At 39.2% G+C, this 21,746-nt stretch overlaps 1 protein-coding gene across 1 annotated transcript; it reads left to right on the top strand.

Moving 5' to 3' along the window:
- Positions 1-10,393: 10,393 nt before the first annotated feature.
- On the top strand, positions 10,394-21,647 carry LOC104919591 (CTP synthase 1). The gene is made up of 18 exons (XM_019267153.2): positions 10,394-10,614; positions 11,296-11,476; positions 11,732-11,902; positions 12,092-12,192; positions 14,471-14,587; positions 14,698-14,781; positions 14,994-15,074; positions 15,474-15,625; positions 15,851-15,983; positions 16,195-16,283; positions 16,853-16,947; positions 18,051-18,113; positions 18,241-18,284; positions 18,371-18,467; positions 18,546-18,601; positions 18,768-18,864; positions 19,024-19,168; positions 19,739-21,647. Exons 2-18 carry the CDS (start codon positions 11,311-11,313, stop codon positions 19,821-19,823), a joined length of 1,776 nt encoding a protein of 591 aa, XP_019122698.1. The 5' UTR covers positions 10,394-10,614; positions 11,296-11,310; the 3' UTR covers positions 19,824-21,647.
- Positions 21,648-21,746: the final 99 nt, after the last annotated feature.

The following is a 21,746-nucleotide window of genomic DNA, read 5'->3' as shown; positions in this document are numbered from 1 at the left end:
AGGGAAAGATATGTGGGAGACTAGATATGAGATATTAAATAGACCTTTGTCTCTGTCTTTTTATATTATGAGAACTGTAAGCATGCATGTAATCAACCGATTAGTGATCAAACACTGTGTTACAACATCACCAAAAAGTAGTTTCAGGGTGTGTCAAACAAGGTAAAGAAAGAAGGAAATGAGGACACGGCAACAGGGTAACAATGACACAAGGACACTGAAGAAACAAAAGAAGGAAACCAGAAAATAAAAGAAGGAAACAAGGAAATAGTTAAGTATTATTATGTATGGGGAAATGAATAGGGCTTTAACAGGTGCACCTAAAATTTCTCCTCTAACTTTTCGACCATGGTTGATTTGTTGGGTATTATTGAAGTAGCCTAGACATTCAACATTGTGCACAAATAGAAACATTTCGAGCTGTTAATTGATTTTGGGGTAGTGAACCTCCAGGACAGACTGACCGTCACATAGCCATATATTATTACTGTTTAACACCAATAAGGGTAGCATTTAAGCAAAACATTTCCCTACGACATGTACAGCTGACAAACAGCACACATTTGAATCTACACAATGTCCAATATTTAATACTTTTCTAATACTGTCTGTCTGCTGCCTTAGTGCTTGGTGGCATGCAGTCAGTTTATCAGAGCTTGTTTGCTGCAAACAGCTGCTTGCTGGTGAAAACTGGATTGATGAGGGAGGTGAGGCGAATACAAAATAGGGCAGCTATCCTGACAAGTTGACACGTGTCAGCTATGATGACACACATTAAGATGCCACCAGTCTGTAGGATTGCCAATGGTTTTGTATGTTGTGATGGCCCTCAGAGACCAACAGTGTGTGTAGTCTTTAAATGTGTAGAATCTAAACTAAAAGATGAGCTTCACATGATATATTGATTCAATAATAATTAATGCAACTTTAAAGATTCAGTGTGTAGGATTTAGTGACATCTAGTGGTGAGGTGGAAGATGGCAACCAACTGAATACCCTTCACCCCACATTCCCCTTCCAAGCTACTGGCTACTGTAGAAACATTACATACATAACAATACGTAAAAAGGCAAATTTTTAGGTAACAAAAAGACTTTTCAGGTGATTATACACTAATGAAAACATACTGAATATTAAACTCCATGTCTATCATATTCTGCCCAGAGATCTTACACACTGGACCTTAAAAAGTTAATAAAAAACAAATGTTAATAAAGCTAATTTGCCTTCCTGTGTGGCTTGTTTTTGTGCGTAGCAACAAAAACATTGTTGTACAGCAACTGACTTGTGGAAGATTCACCAGCCTGTTTCTGGCTCTACAGACTCTGCAAATTTAACATCACACTCTGAAGATTCCACTCGCTACCCCCAGCCAAGTGTGGAGGTCCACAACACACACACACACACACACACACACCAACTCATTTATACGCACGTAGCCGCAAAATCACATATTCCCCAAAACACATGCGGGCACATACTCACACATGCATCCACGCTGACTTACATGTGCACACACACAAACATGGACACGATCCCCGCTGTGCCTGTAAAATCAGCATAGCTCTCAGAAATTCCACTAACACCTCCCACCCCATGTGGACGCACACATACACAAATACACACACACGCGCACACTCCTGTGTACCCACACAATTAATGTGAAATCACATCCATCTTCCACCCCTCTGCCCCTCCCCTGTTCTCCATTACAAATAGCTGAGGATTGCATTCTCTCCCTCTGGCCTTGCCTGATGTTGTTTTTACATGTCTTGTTGTGTGCAATACTCTCGCTTATGTAAGACAAAATTACCCAACATGAATGTTATTCTCAGTGGGGGTGATTGCACTGGTGCATTCCAAACTCAATGAGAGACGGAGGGAAATTGAGAGAGAGGTGAGAGGGAGATAATCTTTCCTTAATGATTATTTTTATGGCAGCCATGCTTCACTTCGTTCTCAACAATGAAGACAGAGGGAAAGCAGCGGAGAGGGAGGTATGCTGCAAAACTCATGAGTCAGATTCAAACTCACCAGCACCTGCTGAGTTACCACGATGCCTTAGAGTCAACAATCTTAAGTGGATTACTTCTTTGCAGATTTAACCCCTGCCTCAGCATGAGTACTGGGGATTCTTTGATAAACATTGACCAAGAGATAAGGAAGGAGTGTGTCCAGTTAAGATCTTGTTTACCCAATACAGAGTCAAAGGAGGCTGGAGTCTAGTCTAGCATAAATTGGATCGAGGAGAGCGAAATATCCTCTTGTACAGTTTGTAGAACACATTGAATATGAATACGGAGAAGAACGTTTCAAGGCTGATGAAAGAGGATTTGCCCGAAACAACAAAGGAATAAGATACGTTGGTCAATGGCTTTTTGTTTCTGATGCTTCATGCACGACAACAACTGGCACATTCAGTCCTTTTGCCTGGAATGACCCATAAAAGTCTCATGGAGGACCTTGATGAACCTTTGGTCTCTGTAGCAAGTTAGTGTTACATTCAGGCTTGTTACCAAACAGTTTACAATCAACAAGGGCCAAACCACATTGGTTCTGGCTGGGTCATGTTCCTGCATTCTTCCATACATGTGATCCAAAGTGATATGTCCTCCGATCAAGTCGTCCATTGTCCCTGCCCGTCGTCATGAAGACTTCTCAGAGATGAAGCAGGGGGGTGAGATGCAGACAGATCCTCTATTGATAAGGTGACCAAAATAGTACATCTCTTTTTATAATACTGTAGACTGTCTGTGGAATAATGTACTGGCAAACACACATGAGGTATGGGACAGGATTAGTGACAATTTGACTGATGGCAGGTTCTTGTAGGCAAAGTACAGAACGTGCCTAATATATAACTATAGTGACATTTGTACTGTTTAACCAAGAATTAATAAATTAAATTAAAGCTGCACTAATCAATATTTTCATATAAACAGTCAGTTAAACAACAGCATGAAAGGTGATGTTTGTATCGTTGAAACATCAGAGAATTATCATTCAATGCTGAAGCTCTGTGGAGCTATTAGCTTCTTGTAGCTGACTGTTCTGGTTTTCAAGCCCACAACTCCACTGTTTTGGTTCAGTTCCACTCTGGTCAACCTTGTTTCCAAACACAACCAAAACACATTTTTCGAGAGATTTTGCCTTTTACTTGACAAATATATCAGAAAAATAATATGCTAACATTGTGTTAACATTTTGTACAAATGCCGCCAAGTGACGCTGGTTCTAGATTGGATCGTTTGCATTTTCCACAGGTTTTTTGCATCCACTGTTGTTTCTCCTACATGCTTATAAAAAGAAGGTGAGGCGAGCGGTTTACAATATGTCACCTTTCTACTACACACCACTGAACCCTACACACTGGTCCTTTAAATAAAAAAAAGTTGAAAAAACAGAAACAGATTAAACAAAAAGTTCATTGTAGTCAGTATGGAAAAATCTTGGTCGACTAAAATTCTACCTACTCTTCAACCATTTAATTGGTTAATGAGAAAAAGTCAGCCACGGTGCACTGGGTGCATTTTACTGCTGGATGCCAGTTAGAGTCACACACACACATTGCCAAGCAAATTAATTTCTGCAGTTGGCCTATTTCTTTTTCACATGTAGCTGTATCATAAATGCAAATTTACATACAGAAGTAACACACACAGTAACTGGCATTTATTCTCGATAACTGGCAACCAACTGAAACTAGTGCCCTGAAACATACAGTATTTTTCAGGCAGCAAATATTTATAGCTAATATTTTTGAGGAAGACCACTAACATTAGTTATCATTACGTATGCTTAACTTTCTTCTTGCTGTCACTCTAAGGTTTAATGTGGTTGTCTCAGTTGTCTCATTGAGTGTTGCATTGCAGGATTTACATACTGCTGTGTGTTTTCTTTTGGATGCTGTTCTGCAGATCAACTCTTTGTGGTTTAGGTAGGCAGGTTTTATTAGAGAAGATTTGGCTGGCATCTCTTCCTAGACAGCAACAGCTACTTCTCCGTCTCCCACATCCACTTTTATTGGAGTGCTGTGTGAAGAGGGTGGTGAACGGTGACAGTTAACAGTAACAAAAATGTCAAATTAGAAGTGAGTCAAGTTATTGGTTTTCCAATCACAGTAATGATCCTGAGTCCTCTTATCCGAGACAAGTTTGAGTAAAAATGCAGTTGATTCCCGAGATGAGACCTTTAAAAAGTGGTCTCGAGACTGCAACACTGGGACAGCTGTTAACATTATACCATCCATCCATCATTGAGCTTGAACTGTTAGCAGTCCATAGTAAATATGTACACACATTGTCATCAAAAATAAACTTTAGCAACTCCGCTCTTCTGTCCTCTACGATTTGTGGTGGTTTCTTTGAAATGGTGTCAATTACTGATTAAAGTTAACTAACTTTAGGTTAGGATTATCAGTCTCAGTTAGGTTGAGTGAGTTGTGAAAACAAGGTTTTTGACTTCCTGATTTATGGGTCTTATTATTTATTAAACCAGATCAGTAAAATATATTTTTAAATCATTTTTATTCATAACCAAAGTTATTTCTAACTCAATATAGACTATCACTCAAAACTACAATACATAAGGCATGTGTATGTTTTCCCACCCCTGAAAATATTGGATTAGGAAACCCTTTTCATTTTATGAAAGTCACACCAATAAGAATTAGCTTGGACAATTAACCGAGCATATGGACCAACCAATCAACCCACATCTTTTTTCAGAACATATACCTAACATTAGGGAAATGGAAATAACCTAAGCGCCACTAAACTTCACGGTCATGTTTAGCTATTTTAAACTTGATAGTGTCTGAACTATCAGCAGCAAATCCCACCTCTCCAGGCTGTAATGGATGCTGCCACAGCTAAGTGGTGTAAGCAAGCTGAACAATCTTCAATGCATGAAGAGGTTAAAATAATTGAATAACGGAGTTAGTGATAAAAGGGCTGCTTGTTCACCTCAGCCTAACATCTGACTTGAGAATGACATGTGGTCTAGAAGCGCTTATGCACGTGGTCACAAGGCATCAGGGTACATCTCTTCTGTATCTTTGGACTGATCTGTTATCAAACCGAGTACTCAATGTCCAGGGAGTTGTGAATGCCATTCAGTTATTTTGAGGAACAGCACTGAATATGATACTAATTTAAGATGGGAAGGGAAACAATCTCTCAGTGTGTTTTGATTTAAAACAGTTAGATAGAATCATCTTTACATGGCCGCCTGTTTGTATTTTAAATCTTCAGTGTGCTTTTTTTAATTAAAAGAATCCCTCTGTGTTTGGCTTGGCTTTTGGCATATCGATCTCATTACTATTGCCTCATCAAAAAACTCTTCACAGAACATATAATAGCAGTCCCGGTCAAAGGCCACAACCCTGAGTACCCGGGCTTGTTTGCACATTACACACATTATTTATAATGGAATACATGGCTTGATGAATGAGCTCCCATGATCTTCCTCTCAATCTCTTATTGAGCAGGCATGTCCTCCTGAAGGGGGGCTTAGTGGAGAAAAAAGAGGAGAGCATGCGGTTTAAATTAATCAATCCTTCCCATTTCCCCCCTCTCCTCCTAGGCAGACAGACCTCTCCTGGAGGGGGGTCTGCGGCAGTGGGGCAGAAGAAAAAAAAACAAAACACTGTCATCTGTTTTCATGGAGGTGGCAGAGGCCCAGCACCTAGCTGTGCTTTGGCTAAGAGTAAGAGGAGAGAGATAGAGAAAGGAAGGAGTGAAATGAGGTGACAAGGAGTTGGGGGGGGGGGTTGTAGTGTAGGGAAGAGATAGAACAGGCTAAAGGGAAAGGTGTAGGAGGAAGGAGGTCACGGAGAAGAAATAGACATGAGAGAGCAGGAGGCCGCATGCTAAGAGTTGGGTCGGGATAATAGTCGAGGATCATGGGATATGCTGGCCCCCATACGTGTACAAAGGCAGCTCACAGATGACAGTGCAGTGGCATACCAGGCAGTGATCCAGAGTCTCATCCCCCATGGGAAGAGGCTCTCTCTCTCCTTCTATCTGAGTGTCTCTCTACCCCTCTCTCTCTCTCTCTCTCTCACACACAAAATCACTCAGTTTCATTTCTCTCCATTTCTCTCCCTCTCATATCTCTCTATTGTCATCCTTGGTCCCATGTTATCCAATAAACTCTCTCTCTCTCCCTCAATGCCTGTCCTCACTGGTGCTCATAATCAAATTAGATTTGCTCCAAGTAGCGGGAGGAAAGACTAACTCTCATTGCAGACACCAAACAGACAACGCCCTTCAACTGACATTTGTTTTCTCAATAACTTGTGGCTTAGGTAATGAGAAGAGAATGGTAGATGTCACACTCCCACACAGGCACACTCACATGCACGCCCATAGCGTAAACAGAGTATTAACTAGGTTTAAGACAATGACAACAAACTCAGAGTGTGGGTTTCTCCCAGTGGTCTATGGGCTGGATTTCACAGTACGACTATTGTCTTGCTTCTGTTTACAACCGCACCTGACCTTGTTGTCACATGTGTGACATGTCACTGTAGCTATTATTAGGGAACACATATGTGAGTATGTGTGTGGGAGGCACATAATGACACGTAAATTTACAGAAATATCTCTCATATTAGCGAAATTGTCACTTCAGAGAATATAATTAAAGTACAGCGTAATGATGAATAAAAGTCAATTTCTTCCATAACAGCATCAAATTAAACTTGTGCTGAGATGATTGGTCAATTATTTGAGAAAAAAAATGATCAGCCAACAATTTTGAGAGCCAATTAATCATAATGCCGTTTAATGTTTAATGAAGCAAATCAGTCAAATTTGCTGGTTATAGTTTCTGAAATGTGAGGATTTGCTACTCTTATTTCTTTTCTATCACTTTGAATTCTTTTCACTTTCCTCTGACAATTTGAGATGGCCAATTTAGACTAAATGATTATGGATCAACTGAAAATATTGATCAGCAGCCCTACAACGTCTGATGTATTTAGCACCCTGCTTCCTGTAATTTATCTGATCAAGCGCTACCCTTTGTATTATGCCCGTCACCTGATTAATATGCTTAAGTGAGTGTTTTTGCTCTGTTGCAGTGCTGCTCTGATCATCATTATCCATGCTACCCACATGCCTAACCATTTTCCACCACAGCCACTGTTTATCCAACCCACCAAGCACATGAGCAGCCATAATGACACTAATTGCCTAAGAGCTCACTTTTCCTCTGAGTGGTTGTGTACTGCATTGTGTCTTAAGAGCCATCTGTGTTCTCATCTTAAATCGATATATCTTTCACATTCCAAAACTACAAAAGGACAGGAAAAAAGGCACCACTCCCATTCATAAATAATGTGTCTAGGGTGCGGGGGATGTGAGCTACTGTTTCTTTGTGTATCTGTTTGAGCAGGGAGTTGGACGTCTCCAGCCCATTGGAGGTCTGGGAGAGTGAAGGAGCTCCTGACATCTGACCCTAGTGCTATCTAACTTGGAGTGGAGGTAGAGAAAATGTTGCCAACACACACAACAAACTGACTTTATTTCTGTCCAACTTTTATCTTGTATTTATATTTTATTAGGAACCACTTTAGTTTATTCTTATGCCACCAGATTATATGGTAATAAATAGTCTACTTTAGTAGAGATGGAGCAGGTGTTTAACTCCATCACATTAGCACCAGGAAAAATGAGTCATCAGTCTTTTTCATCTGTTTTGTGCTGCTGATAATCAGCATCAGAATTATTATAATTCTTATTCTTCTTATTACAATTATTATAAACTATGAAAATGGAGAAGAAGTTTTTCCATTTTTACCACAAGCATTTCAGATCAGAGCATTCTGACAGACTTTGTATGTTATGCGTTATGTATTTTAAAAATTGACTGGATTCTCTGTGCCATTTCTGTGTCTCACTTCCGGCCCGCTCTATCTGCTCTGTGCTGATTGACGTGGCTGGTCGCGGTGTTTGTCAGAAATAGAACAGCACGTGTTCTCCACGAAGCAGAGCGAAGACCTGCTTCTGGGACGCTTCTGAAATGCGCTGAGGCACTTCTGCTGGGGTCACCGCTTCAGCAGGTAGCTTACTGGCTGTCTTGCCTTGGGTTAGGATTATCTTAGTTTCGCATAAAAAAACAGGAGATAGGGAAAACAGATAGCTTGATGCTCTCTATTGTTAAAAAATACATTTAGCAACACCATTAAAGCTCACTAATTACCATGTGTCATTTTTGTTCCCACACTACATTTGTTGTGGTTTCTACAGGGACTTACATGCAGGATATGTTTCACAGCCACCAGGTGCAGTGATTCATGGAATCAATATTCTCAGTTAATGTTTGAAATGAAAGCAAACAAGTGTATTTCCCAAAATGTATAACTACACCTTGATAAGTGAAAATTCACATACTGATATGAGAATCCATAAACATGTCATCTTCTTTTTTCACCCTGCAGTCACTGACTAGACTGTCGGTGTCACAAACATGCAGTGCTTTATGATGCTGATTTTAAAAGCAGCAAAGTGAATGAATTTGTATGAGCTCCAATATGAATTGGTGGTCAAATCAGGCCAGGTTGAAAGAAGTTATTTTGAATATTTTGAATTTTGAATTTTGAAATAAATTAGCTAAATTAGCTTCTGTTCATCTTTAAAGGAAGGCAGCACGGTGCACTGCCATCCACAGATGTGTTTTCTAAAAAGGCGTATTCAAAGGATGTGGAATTACCTTTGAGTCGCCCTCTCTGTTATTTTAAGATGGCAGAGAGATAAGGGAAGCACAGTACCTTTTCATACAGGAGGTTAATGTGTGTCTGTGCTCACTTGTCAGATGTAATTGAAGGGAACAGCTTATGAAAATGAGGTGGCAGGGATGAGGTCTTTAATTAGATCAAGATCATGGACAGAAATGAATTAGAATCACCACTCTCATTACCCACAGCAAAACTGGAGCAACACGACAGTGAATACATGAAGGAAAACTTTAATATCTCAGAGACAGTGTTACTGTTTAAATGGGGTTTTGAGGGACCATTGATCTATTTTGTAGTGCCTCATTTAAACAAACCAGGATCTATCAGGATACTTATGCTTACAGCAGTTGTAATATTTTTGTTTCTGTATCTGATGCCTTATGTTCTTCCATAAAGTCACTGTGTTCATTATTTGCGAATAACCTTATGCATGCATAAAGCTCAATTTAGCCTAGATATATATGCTGAATAATGAAACATAGAGCTCATATGCCATCTAGTGGTAAACATCAACAACAAATCATACAAGAATGGCAGGTTACATTGTACAAAATCAACATGTATTCAAAAGATATATTAAATTAATCAGTAAATAAAAGTAAACAATGTATATATACACACACACACACACACATCATCATCATGTTGGAATAACAGCATGCAAGTTACATGTAACATCATTATGGTGAAAGCCATTGACAGCAGGTGATATATACATTCATCCATCCAGTTTCTCCAGGGTTGCTGGAGCCTATCTCAACTGGCATTATATATTATTATTATTACATTATTATTATATATGGTATGGTGTGTATGTATATTAGAGAGTAAGGTCCTGCTCTGTATGGGAAGTGCCGTGAGCAGATAATTTCTGTTATGATTCTGCTTACTTACTTACTTCTGTTTGGCACTACATTAATACAATTGAAACTTTAATGTAGAGAGATAGCAGTAGCAGCATGAGACACAGTAAACATAAATTAAACATGCATTAAAATTAACTTATGAGATAAATCTGAATTTAAATGAAACCTGAGCAAATACACAGAGAAGTTAATGTCATATATGTTATATAATGTGTGTGTGTGTGTGTGTGTGTATATATATATATATTGCACCTCTGTAGCAGGTCTTATCTACTTTTACTGCAACTGTTCTCAAATGATGCTTTTTGTCCTATAGGTTCTTTTCTTATTTGTTTCATTGTTGTAGTTTTATGTTTTGACTTTTCTTTTAATTTCTAATTTTTCATACAACTGCTCTGTTGTTGTCTATTTCTGTTTTTACTCTGCTCTGTGAAGCACTCTGGGCTACAATTCAGTATGAAAGGTGCTATAGAAATAAATAAAGTTGAAGTTGAAGTTATATGTATAGTAACAGTGCTAACTTGTATTTGTCAAAACATATGTGGTTCCTTTCTATGGTTGTTTACTGTATTGTGTAATTTCCTATTTTACGGTCATCTATAAATGTGTGAAATATAAATAAAAAATGTATATTTATCTATTTATGCATGCGTCATCCCGGTGAAAACCAGGTGAAAATTGTCTCCCGGTTAATTGTTCAGCTTCTCACTGTGACGCTCTCGGTAACCCAACTCTGGATTCTTGCAGCTGATTGGTGGATTGTGCAGGGGCGGGTGCCTGGGCTCTGCCTGACAGTCGCAGATGAGGGCACACACCGAACCACTAACAACAACATGAAACGGAAGGAAACGGGCGATACCGGAGAGAAGTACTTCAGTCAGCTTTCTGCACGCGTTTCCCCTGCAGTGAAAAACGTGGGGGCTTCGTGCTTCAGTAAACAGAAGCGGAGTTATTAGTTGTTTACTAAAACGCTGCTTGCCAACACCGCCCTCCTCATTCAGGCTTTGGGTAAGTTAAAAAAAAAGCAACTAGACAGTCAGTTTTTTTTTAACTTAGTCGTCCTTGTCTTGAAACTAATGACATTCAGCTGGTGCTGCAGTTGAAGTTAAGCTGCTGTCAGCTAGTTGAGCGGGCTGTGCAAGTCACTCAGCCTTGCACAGCCTGGAAATGTATCTTCAAAGACAGCTGGAAGTTATTATTTAGCTGGCAAAGGTGGTTGAGGCAGAGCAGATAGCTCTTTGTATGCTCCTGTTTTAATAGCTTTGTATGATAAATAATGCATTCAGAGCTCCATTTACTGACTGACAGTGAAGGGCTGCTGAACTGAGCAGCTGATAGGAGTTCCTCTGTATTTCCCGCCACTCAGTCTCATGTGGTTGAGTGACACAAACCCTCAATAATTTCAAATATGTGCAGCTTTAAACGCACCATGATGGGTTTTGGGATACTGTTATGTGTATCTGGTTTACTCGGTCAGTGTCACCAACTCATCTCTCCAAAAACAAGTTTCAAAACTTATTACTCCCAGATGGATTGTTTTCTAAGTGAGCCCACATGCAGCACACCCAGAACTCATAAATGTATGTATTGCATCAGCTCTTATTCTCACATGTTGTTGAGCTGGTTCAGTTTCACACACACACACACACATGGCATACATATTTAATTGTTTTTTTTGTGTGTGTTTAGTCTTCACATGCCACTATGAAGTACATCCTGGTCACCGGTGGTGTCATATCTGGTATCGGTAAGGGGATCATTGCCAGCAGCGTGGGAACAATCCTTAAGTCCTGCGGTCTTCATGTCACAGCCATCAAAATCGACCCGTATATTAATATTGACGCTGGGACCTTTTCGCCTTATGAACATGGTGAGTAATTGAATGCGTTCGTCGTCTCTGTTGTGTTGTATTTGATTGGGTGGTGGAGTCCTGCGGTTTCAATATTTGACAAGATGGGATGTGACAGCATGTGGCCTTGTGGATCAACAGTCCGCCCTTAGCCGAGTGGCACAGGGGAAGCTGTTTCTATATAATAGATATTTGTTGTGTCGGTGAGTAAGGCACTGAGTTTCTACCACTCACGCAATGATAAATAAACACAGAAATCATGTCTGCTTTGTACAGGTGAAGTTTTTGTTCTCGATGACGGCGGGGAGGTAGATCTGGACTTGGGGAATTATGAGCGTTTCCTGGACATCCGCCTGACCAGAGACAACAACCTAACCACTGGGAAGATCTACCAGTCAGTCATTAACAAGGAAAGGAGAGGAGACTACCTGGGCAAGACTGTACAGGGTGAGTGAGTGTGCCAGTTCCCAACTGACAGCTTGACAGATTAAATAAATAAAAACATTTACATCCCCACCTTAGGCAAAGGTTTGATGTGCATGCATCACAGACTTCCTTGTATTTCTTTTTTTCCAGGGTAGAACAGAGAATGTGGTAAGAGCCGTTTATTACTTACTTCTATAAATCTGTTTTCAGTGGTACCCCACATCACAGATGCCATCCAAGAGTGGGTGATGAAGCAGGCCAAGATCTCGGTAGACGATGATGGTGTGGAGCCTGAAGTTTGTGTCATTGAGGTATGTTGGTTCTCCACAAGCTGCAATGCATTCAGTGCAAAAGAACAAACCTTCCTTTTTCCAGTTTAAAACTGTCATAATATTTCAACTCCCTTAAGCCTCAGTTGTGATTTGTGACCAGAGCATTTATTAAGTGCATTGAAGAGAAATGGAGTAGGTTTTCGATCAGAAATGAAAGCAAGCATGTTGTCTAAAGCAATAAAAAAAATATTGGCACCCCTCAGCAAGCAATGGGAGATATTGCTGAATTTACACATCTGGGGCTGTGAGCAGAAAAACAAATATTATTTCTGAAAAACTGAAAAACCAGGGGATTTAAAAGTGTATTTGTTAAAGAGCATCTGTCTAACAACCCTTTTCAGAAAGCCTGGCTCTGTTTCCAGCCGTGGGATATCAAAACAATGTGTTTTTATTTTGTATTTGCTGCTGAAAAGGGTCAAATTCTCATTTTAAAAGGGTTCTAAAAAATAATAACCCCTGTCATAAAATATACAGTTCTGCTTGAAGTTTACATACCCTGGCAGAATTTGTAAGATTTATTCCATATTTTAAGAAAACATGAGTCATTAGGCGAAACACATTTCTTGAATCTTAATGCGTTTCGTTATAAACTATGAGGCAACACAGAATAACACAATCATTAAACAAAGCATTGCAATAAAGAAAATACTGAGATGGCCCCAAAAGTTGCATGTGCCTGCTGTTGGTAACATCAATGACAGCTTGCAGTCTTGTGATATGTGACATGTTTGAGATCTCTCCAAAGTGACTCAATGATATTGAGGTCAGGAGACTGTGATGGCTACTTAAAAACCTTCACCTGTTTCTTCTGTGACCACTGAAGGATTTGTTTTGAATAATTGTCATGCTGCAAAGTCCAAGTGTGTCCCATGTGCAGCATTCAGGCTGATAAATGCAAATTGTCCTCCAATATTTGCACATAATGTGCTGCATTCATCTTGCCATCAAATTTAAATCCCCAGAGCCGCAGTAGCTCACCATCCCCCAGAACATCAGAGCTCCACCTTCATGCTTCACAGTAAGGATGGTTTGCTTTCTGTCATAGATCATGTTGACTCGTCTTCAAACGTGGCGTTTTATAGTAAAATTCGCACTTTGTTCCAGAAGGTTTGAGGCTTGCATAGACACTGTTCTGCGTATTGTAAGTGGACTGTAATGTTGGGACAGGAACCACCAATTGTAGCAATTTGAAACAACCCCACCACTTCTTTTCAGCTTTTAATTAAGCTTGCCTGTGGGGTTTTCTTTCCTTGTAGTTGTAGCTGAAATCTTTGTTTGTCTCCCTGACCATGGTATCAACAGAACACCTAATTTTGGTTCTAACACTAATGATTTTCAAATGTTTGTATATCTTTTTATAATCTTTCCTGAAGTTCCGCTACCTTTTCTTGCAGCTCTTTTGACAGTTCCTTTGCTTTCCCTGTGGCTCAGTATCTAGAAAAGTCAACGTAGCTCTGGGTGCAGAACTATATTTTAACACCATCATTAAAGACAATCACATAATGACCTTATTATTACCTTACAAATGCATCAAGAATTTAAGGACATGTCTCAGCAGGATTTTGAAAAAAACGCGTCTATTCATTTATATTCAGTAGGTGCTACTACTGCATTGCTGTCTGTACAGGTCTCTCTATCAGACAGACATGTGGTTCAGAACACTACAGCATCTCTAAGGCCAGTAAAGTATATCACATACTGGCTTCCTGTTGGTCAAATAATTGATTTTTTTAAAAATCGATTTTGACCTCGCAGGTCTTCAGGGAGAAGCAGCATTCAGTTTTTATGCACGTGTCTAACATCCAGAAAACCTGAAGCTGCACCAACTCTTAAAATGTATAACTTTCTGTTTTCCTGTGCAGTAAAAAAGTTAGGACTGTTTATTAATATCATATTTATTTGTAGCTGCACTGTAATTATTATTCTACTTCTAGTTCTTCTAAAATCCTGTGTTTTTTACCTTTTTCCATCTGTGATCTCTTTTCTAATGCCTTTGTTTCTTATGCAAATCACCTTTAATTGCCTTGTTATTGAACAGTGCTATGCAAAAAAACATGTCTTGCCTTGCCTCGCTTCCAGCAATTATTTTATGGCATATATCAAAACCAGTTGTGACAGTGTATCCAGTGCGGCCAATGACATTTTGCAGCCTCTAAGGCTGTGTTAGGGTTACGTAAGGTACTGAGAAACCAACCTGTGTGTTCATGTCTGCAGTTTTGTTGTCTGCCAGTCGTCTAAGCTGCTGTTTTGTCAACAGCTGGGAGGCACAGTGGGGGACATCGAGAGCATGCCCTTTATCGAGGCCTTCAGACAGTTCCAGTTCAAGGTGAAGAGGGAGAACTTCTGCAACATCCATGTCAGCTTGGTACCACAGGTATGGCACCTCAGTCATATGAAAAAATGGCTTATGGCTATAGAACAATAAAAGACAACACTAGTTTTTTTTAACATTTATGCTATAATTTACGGTGAATTTGTCCTCAGCCCAAGGCCACAGGAGAGCAAAAAACCAAACCAACCCAAAACAGTGTCCGAGAGCTCAGAGGCCTGGGCTTGTCTCCAGATTTGGTGAGTTAGATTACAGTTTCCCTCCGGCACCCCAGATATGGCAGGTATGCCTCTGATTTCCCTCTATTGTAGTAATCTGTTACCAATAATTCTGGGTTACGTATCATAGTCAATACAAACAAATAAAATCTAAGATATAATTTCAAGTAGGAATCTTTGACACTATACCATGGTCCTATTGTGATTTTTAAAAACATTTTAATTTTTGTCAGATTATGTGCCGCTGTTCAATGCCCTTAGAAACGACTGTCAAGGAGAAGATATCCATGTTCTGTCATGTGGAGCCCTCTCAGGTAAAGTACTGTGATTATAAAGGGTAAGGGGACTAGTGCAATTCACGCTCCTTACATCTGCAGTTGTGGTATTGTATTGTGGATTTTTAATAATACAAGAGGTATAAGGTACATACAAGGAGGACATAAGCTAAGTAGGTAAGGATAACTACTATTTCTCTGTATGCTGTTGTAAAGCAGGGCTGAATGATGTATGACTGTTTGTGGTGACTGGTCAGAAATCACAAAAGACACCACAGATCAACAATAGTGTAACTTAAATTCATGATTGTACGGTTGAGTAATACAAAACATAATAATAAAAATATTATCAGATAGACAATTATATTAAACCACAATTTGAACAATTATCAGTTAAAAAAATGAAGATGAAAGAACATGTTTTGTAATTCTTTCCAGGTGATCTGTGTCCAAGATGTCTCCACAGTCTACAGAGTGCCCCTGCTGCTTGAGGACCAGGGTCTTGTGAAGTACTTCTGTCAACGGCTGAACCTGCCTGTCATGATGAAGCCCAAGAAGATGCTCACAAAGTGGAAACAGATGGCTGACAGGTCAGAAAGTGACTTACTTTTTATCAATTTATGTTAAACTTCTGAAGCAGTCCGTTTATTCATCCAGGCACTTTGTCACACCTGGGAATTGTGTTACAACCCAAATACTAAAAGACAAATGTTCCAACTGTGGAGGTAAAATACCTGAATGTTGAATTGTTCTTGTAGTAGGTGTAAAGTTATGATTAAATTATACGCCAGAGAATCATCTTTCTTTCTTTTCAGATCTGACCGTCTCTTGGAGAATGTTTCCATAGCCCTGGTGGGGAAATACACAAAGTTAGCTGACTCCTACACCTCTGTTATCAAAGCCCTAGAGCACTCAGCCCTCGCCATAAATCACAAGCTAGAGGTCAAGGTATGAAAACATTTCACACTTTCATGTTTTGTATATTGATTTCTGAATTTGGCATCACTGCTTTGCAGTCTGCGCTGTGTGTTGTTATGGAACACCTCTTAAAACTGGCATCATATCTAACATTTGCCCATATTTATACAGCAGTCGGACTGCTCACCGTGGCGTAGACTGATCTCTTTCCAGCTGATGTTGTTTTTTGTTATCATTACAGTACATAGACTCTGCAGAACTGGAGCCTAGCACTCTGAAAGATGAGCCAGTGAAATATCATGCAGCCTGGCAAAACCTCTGCAGTTCTAAGTAAGTAGACAAACCTGGGAGGACATAGGTGCCAGCAGGTGTGGATGATTTTACTATATATTTTACAGTCAATGTACCACATGGTGGCAGCAGAGTGCTGCCATGCACAATTGTTTATGCAGCTTCATAAAATGATCAGTGGACTCCTGTGCTTTGTAGAAATGTATGTTTTATTGCATCCATATATAAAGATTAGGTCTGCAATGTACTCTTAAAAAATGTTTTATTACGAAAACAAAGATAAAAGTATGTAAGACTTAAAATTGTGAGTCCTATAACTATTTTCGAACAGGATAGTTAACAGAGGGCTGAAACAATAACAGGCTTTTATACTGTATATACCTTTCACGGAAGGGTTGAATACATATTCGTAGCAGTAGTCTGTCTTTCCAGTCAAACAATAGGCGTATACAAAATCTACCTGAAATTGTCTTGAATTCTTCCTCTCAGACTGTCATTTCTGTTTTTTTTTAGTCCTATCACCATTATCAGTAATGTGTCTCTGTGTGCACGTGTTTATATTGCATAATGTTTGCCTGAAGCTGTCATTGCTTTCTTTCTGCCCACAGAGGTGTGTTGGTACCAGGAGGCTTCGGTGCGAGAGGGACAGAGGGCAAGATGCTTGCTATTAATTGGGCTAGAAAACAGAATAAGCCATTTCTGGGTAAGATAGGTTCAAAACTCCTCTGTCTCATAAGTTCTTGAGTCTCATAGTCCTTCCTATGTGATGACCGTTGCTTAAGATATGGCATTAACTCTTGGTATCATACTCGTATTACTGTGGATAAAACAAAATTAATCGGCACAAAAAGGCATTTGCTGCTCTGGACTTTGACATGGTTTGTTATTTTACAAGCTTAATGTTTGATCAAAATTAAGAGAACAGTGAAAGTGAAAACAGACCTTCTAAATTATATGAAGTTCAAATATAAAACAAAATACAACTGATTGCATAAGTATTCCACCAATTACCTTTGATGCACTTAAATCACTGGAGTATTTAGGAGGTGCACATTCACTTCAATGCCTGTCACCTTATGGCAGCATCGTGCTGTGGGAATGCTTCTGTGCAACAGTTCCTGGCTTTGTGCAGGGCAAAATTCAGCAAAAGTGCAGATAAATCTTAAAGTAAAATCTGTTATGGTCTCTGTGACTTTGGATACAATGTATTTCCCTGCAGAACATCAACCTGAAATACAAAGCCAAAGCTGTACAGAATGGAAAAACAATGTTAATGTCTGAAAGTGTGGCTGGACTTTAAAGTTACTGTTCAGCCCCAATCTCCATGTAGCTTTACATAGTTTGACCAATTATGCAAAGAGAAATCAGAAAATGTTGTGTTGAGGTTGTTACAGACACACACTGTCCATAAATTCAAAGCTTAAATTGCTACCACAGGTAACTCTCCGAAGGATAGCCCTAAAGGGCATGAATACTTGTGCAGTTTCCTTGTTTGTTGCATTCATACGGAATTTAGATGCACTTGTAGAGATTTCTTCTCACTTTGACATTGAAGAATATTTTTTGTTGTTGTTCAGAAAAAAGCTAAATTGCATCCATTTAAAACATTCAAAGTTCTAAAAAATGAAGAAACGTTGAAAAGAGAGACATGAATACCTTTTCTCGACACTGCATAATCATATGAAAATACACTGGTGTTAGTCATGTAAGTGGTTTACACAGTGGGGATCTTCAGTCTTTGTTTATTCATGAATCCTTACAATAGCTCTCATTATGCATGAATCCTGCTGGTCTTGTTTTGTGCAGGCGTGTGTTTGGGCATGCAGCTGGCGGTGTGCGAGTTTGCTCGCAATGTTCTCGGATGGGAAGGTGAGTTCAGCCGTGGACAGCGCTAAGGAAAATCTGATTCCTATGGTTTCTAATTTAATAATGAAAGAACCTCAGACATGTTGTGAGGTTGATTTGAGCTTTCATCAGTTTCGCTTATCTCTTTCAGATGCCAACTCCACAGAATTTAATCCCGATTCACAATACCCTGTGGTAGGTTATCTTTCTCTGCCATGCCACATACCACATCATCAGCAGAGTCTTCACCAAAATGGTTTTAACATGTTTAATCTTGGCAGGTTATTGATATGCCAGAGCACAACCCAGGGCAGATGGGTGGGACTATGAGGTTGGGGAAGAGACGGACTATTTTCAAATCCATCCCCAGTGTACTGAGTATGTGTTTTCCTTAAATTAATGGTGGTCTTCTTGAGCTCTGTTGTGTTTCTGACGACTCACATTTCATTGTTCTAGAAAAACTGTACGGAGATGTGGCATACGTTGACGAGAGGCACAGACACAGATTTGAGGTAGAGACCAAAACATTCTGTCTGTACATGCTGCAGGGACTCAACAGTCGCTTATTATTTGTTCTGTTTTTCAAATTCCTGACAAGATCTGTTGTTAAAGTATAATAAGATGACCTCAAAACCTTACTTACTACAAAAACCTTTCCTGAACCTGTGTGCAATTTAGGTGAACCCTGAGCTGAAAGACCACTTTGAAACAAAGGGTCTTCGGTTTGTTGGCCAGGATGTAGAAGGAGAGAGAATGGAGATCATTGAATTGGACGGTGAGTGGAAAGTGTTCTTGTAAACAAGAATCTACATTCAGTTGCACGATGATGAATACAACATTCTGTGTATCACCGGGCAGATTGTCAGGACGAACTCTTGTAATCTCTGCTGTTCCTTTTAAACATTCACTAATCCACTTGTCTTTGTTGTTTCAGATCATTGTTACTTTGTTGGAGTGCAATACCATCCAGAATTCAACTCCAGGCCTATCAAACCTTCTCCTCCATATTTCGGTCTCCTGCTGGCTGCTGCAGGAAAACTCCAGGGCTACTTGAACAAAGGCTGTTGCCTTTCTCCACGGTCAGCACTGACACAGCAATGTGTTGTTCATGTGAAACTGCTAAATTACTGTCCACAGTTCATAGATTTAGCTGTAACTATTGTTAGCTCTCTCACAGTCCACATTGTTTTCTTCCTACAATTTTGTAATAACTTTAACAGTAAATTAGCAGTTATGTTTTAATTTAGTGCTTTGTAGCCATCAATTAAATTGGTTCTTCTTGGAGTGGCATCAAAACACTTATATCTTTCCATATTTAATCTGCTAACTTGCAATAATGCTGATTAGTACATGCAGGAACCAAAGCAATGTATACCATATTTTATAAAGTATGTATTATTCATAATTGAATTCACTCAAAAAATATAGTTGGAAATTACCATTCACATTAACAAGTCAACTAAATGTATCTGTTGTCATAATCTACACCCTTGTATTATACAATGTAATTACATCAAAGGACCCATGGGTACTACAGATACAGTTTACAGTGACGCTGTGTCATCATAGGACCTGCAATCACATTAAAGCAGTCCCTGTTAGGCATAACTGCTAGCATACTCATTTTATATATTCATCTTTCATTGCAGGGACACTTACAGCTGCAGCAGCGGCAGCAGCTCTCCTGAAACGGATATCTGCGAGCTGAAGTTCCCCGCTTTGTCCGGAGACTAAAGCACATAGTTGTGTTTGTGTTTGTGCACATGTGCAGGTAAATGCAAGGCCCAGAAAAAGAAACTGATCTACTGACAAGTCAATCTTTTTTTTTATTATTTAGCCGTTTTTACACTCTGTTTGGTACTAAATGTTGTTTGTTTGTAGTTTATACTGAGAATATATTTTGCCTTCGGAGATTGTATGAAAGGTAAACGGCCGTGTTGTGGTTAGCTCCATGGAGCTTTAGAGTTGCTGCAGTGAGCAAAAAACAGAAAAGTGTTTATGAGGCAAATGTAAGAAAAGGACACTGTGGAATAACTGTGCAGAAAACGTTTGCTGAATGAAAAAAAATGGAATAGGGTAAGACATCGGCCTATCATAATATCGTATGTCTTGCAACTTTAATATCATGGTACTCGGGTTGTGAGGAGATGGAGGGCTTATTTTGCTGTTAGATATTGAGACTCTCAGAATAAGCAGACCTGTTTGCAGGAAGCATCAGCGGCAAAGGGTGAAGGTCAGAGTCAGGGTCTGTGCAATCAGGTTTCCTGTCTTCCTGCAAATTAATCCAATCTAAAGGATGAAATCACTGATAAGAAACAGGACTAAGAATGCAGTGACTTACCGGTTTCATTATTAAATGTTGGGGCAAGGTTTTGTAAACATAAAGGTTGCTGAGTTGGATCTTTTAGTGCAGTGTAAACAAATGGCAACAAAGTGGGAAAAGGATCATTGCACTATGCTCACCAAAACAGACTGTACACCCCTCAGGTGCATAACCCCTGCATAAGAGATGCTGGCAGTTTTATTTTTTCATTTTTACTAAAATTGTAAACACAGAAAAAGGTTTGTGTGATTTTATACATCCATAGTGTTGTGAAATATATTCATGCATTATAATTGTGAAAATGGGATTTTTCCTTCAGGTTCTGTCTACCATCAAAATCTGTAATCATGATTTGATACATTTGTTTGTCTTTTTTGCCTGTGTATTGCATGTTTGTCATTGTCTTTTATAGGTTTATTTTATTAGTGTATGTCTCCTTATAGGTTTTAATATGACTTTGCATATGAAAATACTCATTCAGGGTTACAACACTAAAGTGTAAACTACAGGTTATTCTGGTTTCAAATAATCTTATACTGTTACATGGAATAATGCATGCTAATCTGTACGTGAAATTAACCTGGACAGCAAAGTTGTGCTTTTGTGACTCTGGGGTATATATGAAATATTCTGTCCTAACAACATGACTTGTTTATTTAATATCAAGGACAATGGGTTTAAATTCTGCATGAGAGTTGTACTAGGCAAACTTGCACTTTTGGATGTTTAGGTTTTTTCTGCCTTTTTAAACCAGAACTCACCAGTTTAGGTTGCATGACTTTTATGTTTGAGACCTTTTTCCTGCTGACATCGACAAACGGTTTTGAAGTCCATTGCCTTTTACTGCCATATCTGACCCAGAACTTCCTAAAACGGATTTTGCTGACGCACAGTCATCTGACAATCCAGTCAGTTGATGTGTCTCTTGATCAACAGTATTAATTGAAAAAGAAAGCTTGCCATATGAAAAGTAATTCAGTCTTCAAAGCTGAAACTTGGATCTCATTTCAAAACAACAGTAGCAGTCAACTGTAGATGACACGGTTCAAAGTTACATTTTCACTTGTAGTCTTGTCAAACTGAGTGATATTAAATAATGACAATGTTTTCATTTATATGTTGGTGACTCATATGTATTGGGGATAAAAAACACATTTTATATTTATAAAGTTCAGATGCATGTATGATGTGCTATATGTATTTATTCTGAATAAATCTATTTTTATTCACAGTGACAGTCTGGCCTTTATTCCAGTGGAGCTGAGAGCTGTAGCAAGTTCTGCATTTTACCAGTAATGATGTGACTCTTGTTGTTTTGAAGTTCTGAGATAAGC

Source organism: Larimichthys crocea, chromosome XIII (genome assembly GCF_000972845.2).
Source record: "Larimichthys crocea isolate SSNF chromosome XIII, L_crocea_2.0, whole genome shotgun sequence".
NCBI classification, from domain to species: Eukaryota; Metazoa; Chordata; class Actinopteri; family Sciaenidae; genus Larimichthys; species Larimichthys crocea.
The sequence above is the reverse complement of the archived record's forward strand: the minus strand, read 5'-3'. Positions and strand labels throughout refer to the sequence as shown.